At 38.4% G+C, this 19,661-nt stretch overlaps 1 protein-coding gene across 2 annotated transcripts in view; it reads left to right on the top strand.

Annotated features, from left to right (window-relative positions):
• xpo4 (exportin 4) overlaps window positions 1-19,661 on the top strand; it is a 249,078-nt gene that overhangs the window by 135,746 nt on the left and 93,671 nt on the right. For both annotated transcript variants that reach the window (XM_072577418.1, XM_072577416.1), the window contains 2 exons: window positions 13,931-14,036; window positions 16,520-16,661. In XM_072577418.1, coding sequence (XP_072433519.1) covers window positions 13,931-14,036; window positions 16,520-16,661 — 248 coding nt within the window. The remainder of the gene's footprint in view (window positions 1-13,930; window positions 14,037-16,519; window positions 16,662-19,661) is intronic.

A 19,661-nucleotide genomic window follows, 5' to 3' on the forward strand; every position in this document is an offset into this window, starting at 1 on the left:
AGCATTGCAATGCATTCCTGAACCAATACTGTCACTCTTCTTTCCTATCTTTCTGATCGTTTCTGAATATCTTGTGCCCAGGGATATTTAACAGTCTTGCCCTTCCTTGAGTACAGTCTCTGCCACAACATCAAAATCTCTCATAATGGTCTGCGTGTGCAAATCTCCAATCTTGCTGCACTCTATGCATTCACGTCCATGCACACTTTAGACTTTACTGTTTTCTTCATCACTCTAACTTTGCCTACTAATTAGCTATTGTCTCTGCTAGTGCCAGTTTTATCTCCTTAAGCCTATTGTGAGCCCTGGTTTTCTCCTCTCCTAGTCTCTTTAGTCCCCACACCCTGTCAAGTAGCTTTAAAGCCTTCTCAATAGCATGAGCAAAGCATCTGCAAATAACTCAGCCCCAGCTTCGTACAGGTGCCATCTTCTCCAGAACCTGTCCCAGGAATCTAAAGCTCTCCCTACCCAACCACGCATTCATCTGCCTATTTCTGTACTCCCCTGCACGTGGCACTGGGAGCAATCCAGAGGTTACAATGTTTGAGGTCCTGCTTACTAATCTTCTATCTAGCTCCCTAAATTCTGGTTGCGCGATCACTATCTTTCCCATCTCAATCATTGGTGCCAAAATGGACAATTACCACTTAGGTTTGTTCCCCCACCAACCTCGAGCAGTGTCCAGCAGCCACACTCGTCACATCCTTGACCCTCGGGTGGGGGGGGAGACAGGTAGAATTCTGGAGTTATACTGACAGCCTCAGAAACTCTTCTCTAACTAATAACCCACTTATCATTATCACTTCTCCTTCCTTATTCGGTAAAACTGAACTGCTTGTTGTCAGACGCAAATGTGGGAGACTTCTGCAATATCTGCTTGCTTCTCTTAGACCGACTGGCAGTCTCCCATCTCCTTCCATCCTCCAGGTTCTTAAGTTGAACATCTCTGAACATGGTATGTATGTAACTCTCAGTCTTGCGGATGTGTCACAGAACCTGCAGTTGTTACTAAGCTCTGAAGTTTGGAGTTCAGGTTTCTGCAGCTGGAAGCATTTTTTGCACGTGTTGCCCTTTAGGCCATACATTCTGTTCAACTATCCTATGCTGCTATGTATTAAACTTAAATTGCATCTTCCTTGCTGAGTCTTTCTTCCCATGGCCAACTTGGCTTATTATATTGGCTCTGACTTGCACTTTCTTCTGTTATTTCTCAGTTAATCCTTTTTTCCAATAATACACTTTTAAATCATTGATTAGTAAACCATCACTTCCATGTGATGTCACAGATCGTTTTCCTCCAGTCAGCAGTCTCCTCTCACCTCTGTGTTGAAGTGCTGGGCCTCTGATCCTAAGCCTCCATATCTCCTCAAAGAAATATCACCAGAGATGCCTTTACAAAATCCTAAAGATCTAATAGTAGAATAGGTCCTCCAATGTCCCAGATCCCCCTCTATCCAACATCTCATGAACTAGGTGAGCCATGATGTCTGCATGCCTGACGATTTTCAAAATATATTGTATCTTCTGAGCTTTGTTATAGCAAGTGAATACTAGAAGGGCAGTTCGTCCAAACTGAAGATGTAGTATCTGCAAAGGTGTCAACCATATCTCACACTATCAAGAAACCTTCTGAAATGTGCTGCTAAGGTTTTGAGCGCTATCTTTATATAACGTGTTGTACTGCTACTATTTTATAAATTTCTCCAAGAAAGGATGTGAAAGTACTTGTATCAGTCTTCAACCATAGGTATTTAATCTCATCTCATGATTTTTTCCAATCCTCTTTCATAATTATTGAACTTCACAGTATAGGAAATGGTTTTTGACTGTTGTGGCTGCAACTACTTTCAGTAAAAGTTCCTATCCTACATTTTCACTGTCTGCAGATTAATATTTTTCTTCAAATATTTATTTTCTAAACCAAGAGCATCTCACATTGTAATAACTTTCGTATTTAAAATAAATCTTACTCTCCCTTGCTCTTTTTGGTGATGATTTTACATTGTTGCGTTTTATTTGATTCCACAATCAAAGGAAACCTTTTTCCTGATTTAACGGCTCAAACTGTTTATAATTTTGGACATCTTTCGAGTTCATTTTATTGCCTTATTAACTGAATGTTAAGTACAAGGAAATAGTGTAAAATATATGCTTTGATCCTCTTTTCTCTTATGGTAAATTTTTGCTCCACCCATCAAAACAGTGACTTGGCTTCATTCCAAGAATGAGTTGCTTTTTCAAATTGTGTTGCTGACTGCTTACATCGGAAATTAGTCCCAAAGGGTCTTTGTTGTGTTGTCATATGTTACAAGTAAGGCAAAGAAGCTGAAGCCATTTTTACCATGATGCTAGTTTTGTTCAGATTCTACCAGAGCAAAATTTGTATGCATTTGTAATGTTTGTCAAAATTGTAAAATGTTTTTGTCCAGGATCCCTGATACATGCAATGTAGTTATTGGTTTTGCTATCTAAAATTTAAAGTAAGTAATCACCAGTGTAACAGTATCAGAAATGTTTCAAATTGATATCTTTTGCTGAGTGGCAGTTGTGATTCTCTGTAATACATTGGATTGATTTTTTTTTCTATTTTTGTGTTGTCATTAGTGTCATTGGAGACCTCTGAAGTCATGAAAGTATTCTACCAAACAGTTCAATACTTTCATATGTTGAAAAGTATTTTCATGTGTCTATGGAAACACAAACAGCTGCAGGCACAGTCACCATTTGTCGATATTTTGCTACACTTCAACACTAAATACATTGGGTTAAAGCCCATTGAGCAGCACATGAGACTTTGTTTCGGAAATGTTGTCAAGTAGTGGAATAGAAACTCTGACAATACTGTATCCATTTGAAACAAGTATCTGCTTTGTTACAAATGACAATTGAGGTAGTTTTCATTTAGATAACAGGATTTTCTTATGTGATTGTTCCTTGAATGTATAACCCAGGTTGCTTTTTTTTTTGATTTATTTGCAATCCCATATATCAGTTTCTAAACATTTTACCATCATCTCAAGTTATTTTTTAAAATATGTCTACAGTTAAGGATGTGTGATGGTGATCATTTGCATATTTCCCACATTCACTTAAAAGAGAACCTATAATATGCCTTCTGGTGAGCTGAACTGTAAAGGTTGTACTTGCCGGAATGTTGGGTCAATGCTCTTTTGTTTTTGGAGCAGGCTTCAATTGAATGGAACCCGCAAGCTTAGAGCTTGCTGGAATCAGCTCAACTCAGTGACTTGTGGCCTAGATTGTAGCAACAAAGTAAATCTGCAGGGAGCTGTTACTGTCACTGAAGAATGGTGGAGTTGGTACAGAAGCTGATTTGCAAATTTTCCTTTTATCAGTATGAAGACAATTTGGAATTTATGTTTCTGGGGCTTCTTTGCCACCATCACTCATGGCCTTCCTTGTCAGATATATATAGAAACTGATATATGGGATTGCAAATAAATTTTAAAAAATACCTGGGTTATACATTCAAGGGACCATTCCGCCTGTGACATTAGAGTCCACTCTTGCTTTACTCCCAACACCCCTACCCCCCCCCCCCCCCACCCCACCTTTCCCTGCAAACTGCTGAAGGTGTAACACCTATCCGTTTACTTTCTCCTTCCTCAGTGTTCAAGTGCCTGAGCATACCTTCACCTCCAGTGCCTTACTTGCACTTCACACTATTTAGTCTACTGTATTCACTGCTCACAATGTAGTCACCTCTACACTGGGGAAATGAAGTGTGAGCAGGATGAACATTTGCATTCTGTCTGCAAAAAAGACGCTTCGCTTCCAGTTCCTTGCCACTTCAACACACCGCCCTGTTTCCTCGTCGACATCTTTCTCAGGCTTGCTGCAGTGCTGCAGCAAAGCTCAGTGCAAGTGAAAAGAACAGCTAAAGCTGAAAGAAATCCAACTTGTAACATGGTGAGATGTATAATAGAAATGCTCAAGTATTGGATCTGAATGAGAAAATAAAGAGCCAAGTGTTAAAATGGAGAAAGCTACACTACAGAGGGTTTTGGGAGTCTTTGTGCAGAGATTGAAGAAGTGAGTGTACATGTTCAGGTAATAGATAAGGCAAATGGAATGTTGGCTTTTATTTCAAAGTAAATGCAGTATAAAAATAGGGAGGGTTATATAAGTCGCTACTGGAAAAGTAGCGCCTTTATAACACCTGGAATACTATGAACAGTTTTGGGCCCTTTATCAAAGGAAAGATATGTTGGTGTTGGGGGGCAACCTGAAAAGGGTTCAGTAGATTTTTTTCATGAGGGTTTTTTTCTTATGAGTAGGTTGAGTTGTACTCTGAGTTCATGAGAATAGACTTCTTGAGGGCTTGATAGGGGTAGGACAGAAGATGTGGAGAGATTGTTTCCCCTTGTTGGAGAGACTAGCCAGAGAGCATAATCTGAGTAAGATATAGCCAACATTTGGAGTGCTGTGTGCAGTTTTGGGCCCCATGTCTAAGGAAGGATGTACTGGCCCTGGTGCATGTTCAGAGGTGATTCATGAGAATGGTCCCAGGAATGAAAAGCTTAACATATGAGGAATGTTCAAGGACTCTGGGTCTATACTTGATGGAGTTTAGAAGGATGAGGGGGGAATCTAATTGAAACATACAGAATACTGAATGGCCTGGACAGAGTAGATGTTGGGAGGATGTTTCCATTGGCAGGAGAGATTTGAACCCAAGGGCATAGCCTGAGAATAAAGGGAAGACCTTTTAGAATGGAGATAAGGAGTAGCTTCTTCAGCCAGAGTGTGGTGAATCTATGGAATTCATTGCCACAGAAGGCTGTGGAGGCTGGGTTATTGAGTATATTTAAGACTGAGATAGATAGCTTCTTGAGTAGGAGTGGGGTGACCAGAATTATAAGCAATATTCCAAAAGTGGCCTCACAAATATCGTGTAGAGCTGCAACATGATATCCCAACTCCTGTACTCATCAGTTCTGATCAGTGAAGGCAGGTGGGTCGCATGCCTTCTCTATCCTATCTATCTGCAACTTTATTTTCAAGGAACTATGCACTTGCACCCTTTGGTCTCTTTGTTTGACAACAGTCCCTAAGGCCCTACCATTAACTGTCTTAAGTCCTGCCCTGGTTCACCGTACTTTACATTTATCTAAATTAAGTTCCATCTGCCGCTCCTCAGCCATTGACCATTTTGATCAATGAAGTACTCTTAGATAATCATCTTCACTGTCTATTACACCATCTATTTTGGTGTCATGAGCAAACTTACTAACTATACCTCGTGTACTCTCACCCAAGTCAATTTTGTAAATGACAAAAAGCAGTTGACCCAGCACTGATCCTTGTGGCACACCTGGTCATAGGCCTTCAGATGAAAAACAAATCTCCACCACTACCCTCTGTTTCCTACCTTCAAGCCAATTTTGTGTACATTTGGCTAGCTCCCTCTGGATCCCATGTGATCTAACCTTATTAACCAGTCCACCATGCAGAACCTTGTTGCACGCTTTGCTGAAGTCACATAGATAATGTTTACTGCTCTGCCTTGGTCAAGCTTCTTTGTCACTTCTTCAAAAAAAAGCTCAATCAAGTCAGTGCGACACGACTTCGCGCACGCAAAGCTGTGCTGACTATCCCATAACCCGTCCTTTTCTTTCCAGATGCATGTAAATCCTGTCCCTCAGGATCCCCTCCAACTTAAGCATAAGGTGTACCAGTCCACACTCCCCTACCTTTTCCTTAAAGCCTTTCTTATATAATGGCATGACATAAATTGGAATATCATGTTGTGGCTGTAGAGGACATTGGCGAGACTACTTTTGGGATACTGCATACAATACTGGTTAGTCTTTAGAAAGGATATTATTAAACTTGAGAGGGTGCAGAAAAGATTTACAAGGATGTTACCAGGACTGGGGTGGGGGGGGGGGGGGGGTGGGTTTGAGGTTTAGGGAGAGATTGGGACTTTTTTCCCTGGAGTGTTGGAGACTGAGGGGTGACATTATTGAGATTTATAAAATTGAGGGAAAGGATAGGGTGAAAAGCCAAGGTCTTTTTTTTAGGATGGGGGAGTCCAAAACTGGAGGGTATAGGTTTAAGGTTTGAGGGGGAACATTTAAAAAGGACTTGTAAGGCAACCTTTTCATGCAGAGGATAGTGTGCGTATGGAATGAGCTGCCAGAGGAAGTGATAGAGGCGGGTACAATTACAACTTAAAAAGATGGCCATATGAATAGCAAGGGTTTAGACGGATACGGACCAAAATGGACAAGGTGAGATTGGAATGTCAGGTTGGAGTGGATGGGTTGGGCCGCAGGGTATATTTCCGTGCTATATGATTGCTCTGAAGCCGAGGTCTGAGAAGTAAAACCGAAACACCCAAAAAGGAGTGCCTCACCCTATAATGTGTAAAAAGAGCGTGAAAAGTGGTGTAAACCTGCTGCTCAGCAACTTCTTGTGGTTAAACAAAATAAATCCTTGACACTCACTCTCAATCAACAAGTAACATTTTAATTATCTAAATCTAACAGTGAACAAATTAACTAAACTGTTAATAAACCAATAAATCCCTCCTAACTATTCCCAAGTAAAACAAGATTCTAATGGCATGTTGTTCAAATAAATACAAGTTCTACTGATATAACAAAAAATAGAGTTTATTCCCTCGGAACTTCAGCCAGGTTACGTGTTTTCCATAATGTTCTATGCCGCCTTCAGTTGAGTCTTCTGTCTGGAACACTTCTTCCAATTCTCTATGCCTTTTTCTGTCTTGTGTACCATTATGTTTTAGATGTTGCTTCTCTAATACATAGGTGACTGTGAGAGCCATTTCTCTCTCGAGAACTGAGAGCTATTAGCTTTGGTGGATGACAGTTAACTCTGGTCCAACTGTCCCCTGCTTTTATACCAGTGATGACATAACAATATTTCTTGCATAGAATTGGTCCTATGTTGCCAAGGCCATCACATTTAAATTTAATGGGTTGTTGGTATTTAAGTGCATGTTTCAAATTGATTGGCTAAATTCAAAACCTATTTCTTGATTTTAAAAAAATGTTGCTTCGCCTGTGGATTATACAGCCTTTTGATACAAATGTTTCAGTTTGGGCTCTCTGTGCACCTGCAAACCCTCCATGCTGCTGCTCACAGATATCCATTTTAATCTCTAAGCCCAGAAAAACACCATCTTTTAAAGGGACCGTGCAGTGCTTTCCCCTGCATTTTACAATTGTTTTTACAATTTTATGCACACCAACTTCTAACGTCCTGCCTCCAAATATACAATTACTCTACCTAACTTTGCAACAATGCCCAATGACATTATGACTCTTAAGTGAATGTACTGTACCCAAATTTTCAGATGACAAAAATAGGTCAAAAGGCAGCCTGTGAGAGGGATACAAACATATTACAGAGATATTGATACATTAAGTAAGTGGGCAAAGAGTTTGCATGTGTAGTACAATGTGGGAAAATGCGAAGTTGTATATTTTGGAAAGGAGAACAAGAAAACAATATTATTTAAATTGAGAAAAATTGCAGAAGGCTAATGAAATGTAGGCCCTTATTTCAAGAGGTTTAAGAGTATAAGATTAGGGAAGTCCTACTGCAACTGAGCAATGTGAGACCATATCTGGAGTACTGTGAGCTTTTTTTAGTCCCTTTTATTTAAAGAAAGGTATCATTTCATTGGAGACAATTCAGAGAAGTTTCACGAGGACGATCCCTCGTTTAGAGGGATTGACTTATAAGCAGAGGCTAAACAGTTTGAGACTCTACTCCCTGGAGTTTAGAAGCATGAAACATGATCTCATTGAAACATGTATGATTCTCAGCAGGCTTGACATGGTAAATACTGAGAGGATGTCTCCCCTCATGGGAGAGTCGAGGAGCAGAGGGCATAATCTCCGAACAAAGGAACACCAATTTAAGAATGATATGAGGAGAGATTTATTTTGAGGGTCGAGTGTCTTTGGAACTCCTTGTCAGAGAGAGCTGTGGGGGTGGAGTCCTTGATAGATTCTTGAACAGTAGGGGAATCGGGTGTTGTGGGGAAAATGTGCAGGAAAGTGGAAATGAGGAATGATGGATCAGCCATGATCCTTTTGAATGTTGGAGAAGGCTCAAGAGGCCAATAGCCTACTCCTGTTCCTATTTTTTATGGTCTCATGAGTATATGGTAGGAAAGTGAATTTAAAGATTACCAGATTAGCCATGATCTAGTCTGACGTATTATGATATTAGAGGTGTCAAAATTGAGGTGTCTGAACAGGGTAGACTGTTCCTGTTGAGGAAGTGTGGCAAACCAGGGGGCAACAATTTAAGACACTTGATTAAAATAACTAACAGTGACAAATGAAAAATTTTGATAATCATTGAGTGCTTCTGGAATGAACTGCCTGAGAATGTGGAGGAGGCAGATTGAATCATGGCTTTCAAAAGGGTTATGAATAATCATCTGGAAGAGAACAGCTTTGTAAGGAAATGGTGAAAGAGGATGGGAGTTGGGATTAGCCAAATTGTTTTTCAAAAGCGAAGTCACTGACCTGATGGCTGAAGGGCCTTCTGTGCCGTGACCATTCTTTTGTACTATTCTTTGTATGATGCTGCTAACATACTGCACAGCTAATCTTATTCCCAATTTGCCACTTCAAATATTAAATTACAGTATTTGACCATGTTGTTTGTTAGTATCTATGCCTACAGTTACACTTGGGATTGATGAACAGCATGCTTAATTTTTAAAAAGCACCTAGTTATTTGGCATGTTTTGATTTATTAAATAATTCTGACTTTCCAACTTGGCATACTTCCAATATCTGAATCCTTCACAGGTTGAATGAATAATTGCAGTTGTTTAAAGGTAATTAGAATGACTTTCATCCTCCTTCAAAAGTAGGAATGTTGAATACTACATATTTAGTTTCATTTATTCTCCATAGTATTGCTGTATTCCCACCCCTCATTCACAAAATTATTGATTTTAATTCATGGATTTACAGTTGCTGAGTGTCTTTCAATGTCTCTTACCTAAGTAGTCTTTGAGCATCAGCAAACAAATGAAATGCCCCACAGTGAAACTTGAGGAAATTGTTATTACTAACTGATACAAAGGCATGAACCTTCCAGAGAAAGTCATTGGATGGCAAGCAAGTGTTACATATCAGAATGGCTTTTTCTTTCAGACAAAGGAATGAAACTGATTCAGTGAGGAACAGAGAAAAGTTTCACTTTTAGAGTTTACCACTTAAAAATCAAATATCAGGAGGGAGAATTGATATTTGAATGTAGCAGTGGAGACACTGAGTGGAATTTATCAGCTATTGATGCTGCTTTGTTTCTGTACTATTGTGACATTAAAATGACAGCCCTTAATTAACTTCCTTTGGTTGTTGTGATTTTAAGCTGAAATTGTGTTTTTTTTATTGTGCACCTTTCCTGAAAATCAAACTGAGCAATTATTTTTGGTTCTGGAGAAGAGTCATACAAGACTCAAAACATTAACTCTGTTTCTCTCTCTACAGATGCTGCTAAACCTGCTGACTTTCACCAGTATTTTTCTGTGTTTGTTTCTGACCAGTGGGTTGCTGGTCCAAAATGTTCAAAATTAGTAATGCTGTTATATAGTCTATTGTATTAAAGTGTAGACATTGAAACCTTGATATACCTTAGCAGACTTCTCAACTTTGCTCACTTTGGCCATAGAAAACTTAGTGTTTTTAATGAATTCATTTTTGAAACAGCCCTTGTTTGATTTTCATGTCTTTTCAAGAGTCACTTTTCTCTCTCTGCCTCAAAGGGGAAGCAGCTGATTTCCATAAGATACCTTTTCTTAATAGTTTCATCAAATATTACATTTAATGCTATAAAGAATCAAAACTATATTTTTCATTATGTTAATGCTGTGATGCACAATACTTCACTGTTTCCTTCAGATACTATCAGCTGAGTAATAACCTGGGCATGTACAATAGTAATATACTGTTTGACTTCCTCTCAGCATACCAAAAGTGGAGAGACATTTATTGCATCATGTAATGAATGTACGTGTTAAATCATTTCAACATGATCAAAATTCAAGCAGTTATAGGATGACTTAGTAACTTACTGAATGGAAAATAAGGCTAACATAATATGAGATTTCCTGTTTCACGCTTCTGTATTCCATGAATAAAGCATTGGGGCAAGTGGTGAATGCTTTGAAGGTAAATCAGCTTTTCACTGACCCCTGCATCGAAATTTCCAATAATCATATGTAGAAGATGTTCATCATTGCATAAATATGATATATCTGTCTTGGCTACAAGATTTTAAAAAATGTTATCATGACTTAACTGGGAATAGTGTATCAATAATTCAACAGAATCTAATTTCAAAATAACATATTTTGTATCCACATAAACTTTCATACCAGATATGCCCATATACCTGTTACCTACTTTGTTACAAAACTAAATGATTTTAGAACAGCTGTATCTTTCAGCAACATTATTCTATCTCAAAGCATATGTTAGCCTAAATTGCATTAACTTCTGAATTACTTGAGTCATGAAACAATAATAAAATCTTGGAATTGGTGGGCAGCCAGGTGTCAAATGAAGTTGAGAAAGTGGGAAGGTTGTTTGCTCTGTGTCAGAGGAAACCATCAGGGGCTCTGAAGAAACCTATGAGCATTACTACTCCTTTATGGCCTCTACCTTTGGCCTGCCCTATGGTTTCTTCTCTCAGAAGACGATAACTTACTGCAATTAAACAAAATATAATTCAGTCCCTCACTTAGTTAATTAAGTCAAAATTATTAATTTTTGAAAATTAATTCAATCCTACAGCTTCTCTGGACTCTAAAAGTACGCTCCAATGCTTGTTTACAGCAATAATTCCAGGCTTTATTTGGCAACCACCTTCACCAAGCTAAAATTGCTCCTGGGCCTTTTTGCGAGTTCCAATTTTGCTCAAAACCAAGCAAATATTACTTGTGAACCCTGCTGCTCCCCAAAAAGCCATAAATGAGTAGCAGTGCTCATAGGTTTCTTCAGAGCCCCTGATAGTTTCCTCTAACACAGAGCCAACAACCTTCCCACTTTCTGAATTCCACAGGACTTCATCTGACTCCTGTCTCAAACACTTAACTGCCTGCTAATTCCTGGAACATCCTTCCAAGCTGTCTAACACCACAGACATCTGACAACTCTTGACTCTTCACTGAGTAACCTGAGAATGTGTAGTTCAGCTGCCTTCCCAGCAGCACAGCTAATTGCAGCACCCCAAACTGTCTTCCACTGTCTGTCTCATCCTCACTTCTTTCCTATAATGTTTGAGCTCCTTTCAGTGACTCCTAAACTGTCCTAAATGACCTATTGAAAACATTTCAATTAGCCCCACTCCTATTGCTGGGCAGAATTGATTTTGGTCATCCAGCAACTCGTGGAACGATCTATTCCATAAATGTTACCAGTCAAGATTGCTGACTTGCTTCGTACAAAATATTTGCAAATCGAAGACTTTAATCACAGTCAGTTCTTTGTATTAATCTTTGGCCTTTCACTTTTGCCACATTTGGGAAGAAAATGTGGAATTGCAATAAACTTAAAGCTAAAGCAGTTATTGATTAACAGATGAATTGAGTCCTAAAGTGTAATTCACATTGCAAGGAGAATCTCTGGTTTGCTGCCTTACTTTGCTTAGAAACTCTACATATTCTGTATGTGGGTGCAGTATTGAATCTGGACTAGAGGGGGAGCTATGGTCTAAAATATTGAATTTGTTTTGGTGAGATTGTTATACAGTGCAGAACAATTGAATATTCCTATTTGTGTAAATTCTATAAATTATTTTATAGAATCATAGAATCCCTACAGTGCGGAAGAAGGCTATTCAACCCATCTAGTCTGCACAAACCCTCAGAGCATCCCATCCAGCCCCAGCCCCCTCCACATTATTGTGATTTCTTACATTTACTGTGGCTAATCCACCTAACCTAAACATCTCTTTTTATGTCCTCATTACTGACCAGTTATTCGCTTAGGCAGCTATTTTCAAAGTGAGTTTAATACTAAAGTTACTGACTTGTATTTCAATTCAGTTACAATCAACTTGAGTCCATCCAAATGTCATAAAAATATTCAATGATTTATCTGTTAATAACTTAAGTGTATTTACTCCTGGATGGGTAAATGTTCTCACCAATTTAGTCAGCAAGTTTTCACAAACACAAATTAATTTGTCTGTTTTTGAGGTTTGAAGGGAAATGTTTAAGCTAGTGGTGGGATTTTTTTTCCTTCTATGTGCAGAGAAATGTAGTCTTTTGGCTAATCAATCCATGAGTCAAATCAAATTTCTTTTAAGAGTGCTTGTACAGAAGGGCATAAATGAATTTCAAGACAGTTTTTTTTCCCAGTGTGATGCCTTGTAGCCTTATTTCTGAATCTATCTATAAATAGTAATAGTGAGACATGGGATGGTTCTCATTGTTGAAGACACGCTCTTTACTTTGATCAATGTTCTTTGAAAGCAGATTCTGTGAAGAAACATTTGTTCATCCAACAGTCTTCCTGCTTGGTTCAATAATCTACCTACTCTTAGCACAAGGAGGGATATCCAGAAAAGATAGCATTCCATGGAAAAACACACACAATGCTTTAATTTCTCTCGCTTGGTAATGTCTCTAATCACCCTAAGTTTGCAGATGACACAAAAATAGGTAGGAAAATAAGTTGCAGTGAAGAAATAAAAAATTTACAAACGGATATGCTTAGGTTAGGTGAATGAGTCAGAATTAAGCCAATGGAATTTAATATGAATAAGTGAGAGGTTAACCATTTTGGTCAGAAGAATAAAAAGGTATCTGTGCTAATCCAATTCCAGATACTTGAGAATCCCCAATTTTAATTGGTCCACCAGGGCAAAGCTGCTTAGGTGCTCAACTCTGGAATTTCCCATTTATATACCTCTGCCTATCTACCTTGTTCTTTGAAGCCTACCTCTTTGACTGCATTCTTTGATACCTGACCTGGTAAAACCTTGTGTTGCTTAATTTAATTAAATTCCACTTTATTGTCCGTAAGGAAGTTAATTTTGGGTACATTGATCATTAATTTAAGAAATAACTTGCAAATGAATAATAAAAAGAAAAAACTTTATCACTGAGATTTTACTTGCATTAACATGTAACTTAAAATGTGGAATTCAAGGAACTCTTTCAGTACTCTGAAACAGAAGGGTGCAAATGGGTTTAAAGACTTTTTTTTCCCCATTGTGATGCCTTGTAGCCTTTTCTCTGAATCTGTCCAGCAGTTATAGTGGGATATGAGCCAACAGTCTTCCTGCTTGGCTCAATAATCTATTTACCCTTGGAGACTTTTTCACCAAGATCACAGCACAAAGTGGGGGGGGATATCCAGAAAAGATAGCATTCTCAACAACAGTGAAATAAAAATGTTTTATGATTGTAAGATCTCCTTGAAAGGATTGTACTTTTCATAGGTTGTATGTTTTTTTTAATGTCACTTCTCTAATACACCTGCATATTTTCCCTTACCCTCACCCTGACCCTGACCCTGACCCTGACCCTGACCCTGACCCTGACCCTGATCATCTACTTGAATACTTGCGTTTCTAATTATTAATTATTACGAATCATCAGTATCATCTTTTGTTTTACAATTCTCCTGTGGAGCCCAGGGTACATTTTGTTACATTAAAGATTTCTATAAATATAAGTTGTTGATTGCGGATTCCAAAACAGTGATCCTGGCTCACCATGTTGATAACTTTTGCTTATGCAAATCGCTACAAAGTTAGTGTGAGACTTGTAAACCAACTTCACTTTTCTGTTGAACCAATTCAAAGTAAACTAAAATATACAGTTGGGATACAGAATAATTATATTTGGTTTTCTGCCAGTTTGTATGTTAAGTGACAACTGAATTTTTTATGCTTCCTCTTTCCACAGGCACCGCCATCCATGGTCAGTCATGAACAACGTCAACATGCAGAGCACATATTCCTGTCATTTAGAAAATCAAAATCGCCGTTTGCAGTATGTAAACACACATTAGGTAAATCTATCCTATTTCTATCTGCTTAAAATCAAGATTACCTAAAAGCTGGATCATTTTCAATTCTCTGTTTCTTTCCAAATCTCTTTGTAAGTCTATATAAAGCCCAAAGGAAATCATTCTATCAGTCGTAAAAACATTGATGTGTGTAAGAAAAAAAGCTTCAGCTTTTTTCAAGGGATTATAATGTTTGATAATTGTTTTTCTTCCCGTGTGTGTCCAGCCAAACCATACACTTGCCACAGTACTGTATGAGGGTAAAGCTATGCAACCTACTGTCTGCTTTCTTCTATTGTTAATATTAGATAGTCACTACAGGTGGAGCAATAGCCTGGTGATAATTTGTCCATTTCGTTTTCCTAGTCTCACTACTATGGCTAGGCACATGTCTTTCACTTAACAGCTATCCACATCAATCTAACTAGAGTTATGATCCCAGTTGATGATTCTACTGGGTAAGTCAGTTCCCAGAATGAAGTCTCACTTGGTCGATCATATGTTTTTCTTTATCCTAGCTAATGTGTTTATTGACTAAAATAGTCGTATGAGGCTGTAGATTTTCTTTAACAACAGAATAGAAATTTATTACGCAAATGATGGAAATGTTTTTTAAAAAAATAAGTTATCTAAATGTAGAACAGTTAGAAATAAGTTAAAACACACACCAAGGCAAAGTTTCAACCTGTATCCTGACAAAATCTGTTACAAAGTCTTGAATCCAGTGAAATTACTCCTCTTCATCAAATCTTTAACTTCTTAACTGATTCTCCCCAGTTTCTGCCATATTAACAGCAGAATGTTTTAATGTGAACAAGCACAAAACTGGGAGCTTAGGCTTTTCTAGTTTTTAATAACTTATAGATTTCTAACGAAATGCTCTTGGCTCAGAGTTTTCACAGACTAAACTTTTCTGCTGAAGTCACTTTGCTTTCTCTGATCTGGCTTAATTCATCTCGGAGGCAAGTTACATTTATTTCTGACCCCAGTCAAGTTTTGGAACTGCCCTAAAATCTTTGTCTCTGGGTTTTCTAAGGTAAACTCAATCCTTGATTATTCTGAACTGAAAACAAATTATGACCTTCTGTATTTGCTGAACCTGTTGTAAACTGCCATAATATATGTAATTTTCCATTAGCACTCCCAGGGTTTGCAGTCATCTGCCCTCTGACATGAACGGGATTGCTTGCTGTTCCAGAAGGGTTGTTTGACCTGTTTTTTTAAAAAAATCCTTCAAAAAAGTGACCAACTTCCATTTGCTATTTATTTGGAAATGATGTTAAATATTATATAATCTTAAACCTTTCATTACATTAGGATTAGAATGTGGCAAGAATTGAATTTGCTCTTCACTCTGCCATAGATTGCTGCTATGCATGTATCTTTGTCTTTGAATTTTGTGTGCAGCTCACGAGTGAATTAATATGTATTTATGACCTGTGGTCAATAACATTAACTATTCTGTCTGGCAGATGTTGTGACCTAGTTCACAGGCGCACTTAAAGATGATTTAAACTAGGAATTTGAATGGCTGTGATGGCTGTAAGATTTGTGAAATGCACATTAATGTATCTTTGAACTCTTCACTATTCATATGGATTTAGAAATTATTAATGAGGTCACAAAGATCGGAGCCATGTGAAAAATAAAGAAAATTGGTACACCAGGAAGTTGTCGTTCTGATATTGCAATTAGAATGCATTATTGAAGCAAATTAGGTCTTCCAGCTAAGTTGGAAATTCTTGGCTGACTGATTATGATTAAGAAATAACTAACTGGATCAACTGGTAGGTCTGTGATTGAGACTTTTAAATCAAACAAACCTCATTGATATCCAAATACTCAAACATTTACTGCATAGAAGGCAGCCATTTGGTTCATTGTGTCTGCGTTGGTCAACAAAGATCTGACTACACTAATTGCATTTCCAAGCTTTTGGCCTATAGCCCTGAAGGCCACGACAGCACAAATACTAGTAAATCTAAATCCAAATAACAGTTCAAAGGGCCATCAATCTTAATAAAAGCTTAAATTAAGAAGCTTTTATACACAAGCTATACTTATGAACTAAATAATTTCTCCACCGTTCTTCTTCTCATGTGCCATATCACTTGATGACTGAACTAATTAATAACCTTACACCAAGTGTAGTGTAGTTCTGTAAACAGCTGATAGAAAAGTTGTGAATATATTCAATTTAACTGTTTTCAGATTCCCTTTGTACTCAAGAAAGGCCTTCTCAACTGCCTAGTGAAAGTGGCACCTCCAATATGAGAAATTGTGGTTACGTACACAGGACACAACGTGTTAATGTTGTCCAGTTCATGTTCTTTGCAGAACATGTTTTGGTATGGGTATTGATGCATAATACAGTTAATAAAACATTTCCCACTGTTACTTAAGTGAAATTTGCCAATGTAATATTCTTTTCTTATGTCATTGATTGGAAGAAACAATGTCTCAAATATTTGATTTCTGTTTTGCAGAAACAAGTAAAGTTGACTACGTTCTTTTTCAAGCTGCGACAACCATAATGGAAGCAGTTGTACGCGAATGGGTACTCTTGGAAAAAAGCAGCATTGAATCATTACGGACATTCCTATTAACTTACGTCTTACAAAGGCCTAAGTGCGTATTATGTATATTGAATCTAAGATATATTGGAAATTCATTATTGTCATGAAGCACTCCTGCAGTTTTCCATTAAATTTTTTTTATTGTTGGAAGTGGTTTGTCTTCAGAAATTCTATTGAAGTTAAATATTAAGTTTTAGTTCACAAATAATATGCCAGTCTGACTTTCGAAGAATGTGGGCAAGAATTGCCATTTGAATAAGTTATGAGAGAAAATCATGCAGTAAAAGCTACTAATCAGTTGTCATTAAATCTTTTTTTTTAATTTTGTTACTGGAGGATATAGTAAGTGGTGATCTGATGGAATTTAAAATTCTACTTTTGGAAGAAAGTTTGTGTTGCTGCAGCATTCCTGAAATCCATAATGCCTATAATTTAATGTTTAACCAAAATGTTATCCTTTAAATTAGCCCAATTTTCGTATGTAGAAAGAGAATATTCCTTCAGTACTCCATAATAATATGTTCAACAAACAGCAGGTAGCAACCTAGGTGTTTACTTGCAAGTAATGGAAATGTCTGCTAATGAGATAAGATTTGGAATAAAGATAGAAAATGTGAGGAATGCTCAGCAGTTCTGACAGCATCTGGATAAAGAGAAACAGAATTATCATTTCAGGTTTGTGACCTTTCATTTTTATTTCAGATTTCCAGCATTCCCTGTATTTTGCTTTAGATGAGGTAAAATGTGTGTTGAGTTGTCTTGAAATTCATTTTCTGGTAACTCTCTACATTAATGATGACACATTCTGCTCGAACTAGTTAAGACAATGCTTCTCAAGTTTCTTCCCAGTTTGACTCCATTTTTGAGAGTTGGAAATTGTTGTGACCTCTGTGTATAACAAACTTTGGAAGCTGAGTATACGGCCTAGTTCAGTTGGAGCACAGCTGTTAGAACCCATTTAGAACATTGTGGTTGCCATTACTTCAATGTAGAGCTCAAGTCTCCAAGTTTTCAGCTTGCAACCCAGCCTATTCAGCCTCTCCCTATAGCTCAAATCCTCCAACCCTGGGCAACATCCTTGTAAATATTTTCTGAACCCTTTCAAGTTTCACAACATCCTTCCTAGAGCAGGGAGACCAGAATTGCATGCAGTATTCCAAAAGTGGCTTATCCAATATCCTGTTCAGATGCAACATGATCTCCCAATTCTTAAACACAATGCACTGACCAATAGAGGTAAGCATACCAAACATCTCCTTCACTATCCTATCTATTTGCGACTTCACTTTCAAGAAACTATGAACCTGCACTCCATGGTCTCTTTGTTCAGCAACACTCCCCAGGATCTTTCCATTAGGTGTATAAGTCCTGCCCTGCTTTGCCTTCCAAAATGCAGCATCTCACATTTATCTAAATTAAGCTCCATCTGCCACTCCTCAACCCATTAGCCCATCTGATCGAGAACCTGTTGTACTCTCCAGTAACCTTTGCTATCCACTACACCTCCAATTTTGGTGTCATCTGCAGACTTGCAAACTGTGCCACCTATGTTCACATCCAAATCATTTATGTAAATGAAGAAGGAAAAAAATGTGGCTGTAACAGTTTTCCTTTATTTTTGAGCTATTTTCAGTCTTGGAGCTGATTTTCTTGAATTCCAGGAGCAGTAATTGCTGTTTCATAAGCTGTTTCATTGTTTTGAAACTTTGAGGGGAAGGGGGGGGGGGGGGGGGGGGGGTCGAAAATCAAAACAATGGCACTTTAAGAATGAGGAAGAGAGACGAAGATATGTTCCACATGGGAAGTGATTCAAACAAGAAGGAAACTTACACTGCTGTCTGACCCAGCAGTGAATCTGACCAGCTACAGACTTTGGTGCTTGAGTTTAAGTATTTCTAGACATCGGAGTGCATTTAAGAAAAGTTAACAACCAGTGAAATTCACAGGTGACCTTGCAGAAACCGGAGTGGGTGAGCTCACAGCAGGGGAGCAGCTAAGTGGGTAGTTTTTAAGGTGTAACTTTACAGTTCCTTTTTTCTGTAAATCTACAATAATGAGTAGTGGGTTCTTCTTTGATTATAGGGGAACCCTGATTATCCAAACGAGATAGGCAGGCACTATTTCATTCGGATAATCGATTATTCGGTTAATCGATTAAATGCCTTTCTTCTGGGGCTCAGATTATTTAACATCTGCTCCCTGTTCAGAAGACTAGCAGCAGCACAAAGCACACGAGCCCCTGTCCCCAGAACCCTGTCCAACACCACCCTCCTCTGCCTGCCCTTGCCCCCCAATCCCATCCAACGCCACTCCCTGCCCCCTCTCTGGGGCAGCCAGACTGTACATCAACATGACTGCTGCTGGTAAGTCTCCAAATAGCGCGCACACACAGACACAGACACACACACAACTTTTTACTGCAACTTTTTGACAGGTTCCACATTTGCCCTGTACAGGTCAATGTTAGAGAGATTATCTGGGGAAGGGGGGTTGCGGTTTAGGGTCCACCTCTGTGTAGAACTCCAGGGAAAGTGTGGGGGGAGAGGGAAGGCGGGAGGTTAGTCATTTGGAGACTGTGCCTGTTCAATCACTGTAAACAAAAGACGCGATCACTGTTGGAAACACGTCTTTGTAATGTTTTTATTGGGACCTCAAGATCTCCTTTGGATAACCTGATTTTCGGATAATTGGTATTCAGGTAATTGAGGTCCCTCTGTATATACTTTTATTGAGGTCTGTCTCTTGATTAAATTTTTAAAAAACATAGGTATTAAGTTAGCCTGGTGCTGTGTTTGTTAGAGCAGTAAGATTGTGCAGTTTTGAGTCTATGGATTATTATGGTGCAAAGAAGGCCTTCAGTAGAGTGATGTGCTCTTCCTGTTGGATATGGGAGATTAGGGAGAGTTTCCATGTTACTGATGATTATGCCTGCAGGAAGTGTGCTTGATTGCACATCCTATTGGATTGCATGTATCAGCTGGAGCTGCAGTTATAGGCAATGAGGAATTTACAGAAGCTAGGGCATATGCTAGATGCCAGGTAAGGAAGGGAG

This window comes from Chiloscyllium punctatum, chromosome 9 (genome assembly GCF_047496795.1).
Source record: "Chiloscyllium punctatum isolate Juve2018m chromosome 9, sChiPun1.3, whole genome shotgun sequence".
In the NCBI taxonomy this organism is placed as follows: domain Eukaryota; kingdom Metazoa; phylum Chordata; class Chondrichthyes; order Orectolobiformes; family Hemiscylliidae; genus Chiloscyllium; species Chiloscyllium punctatum.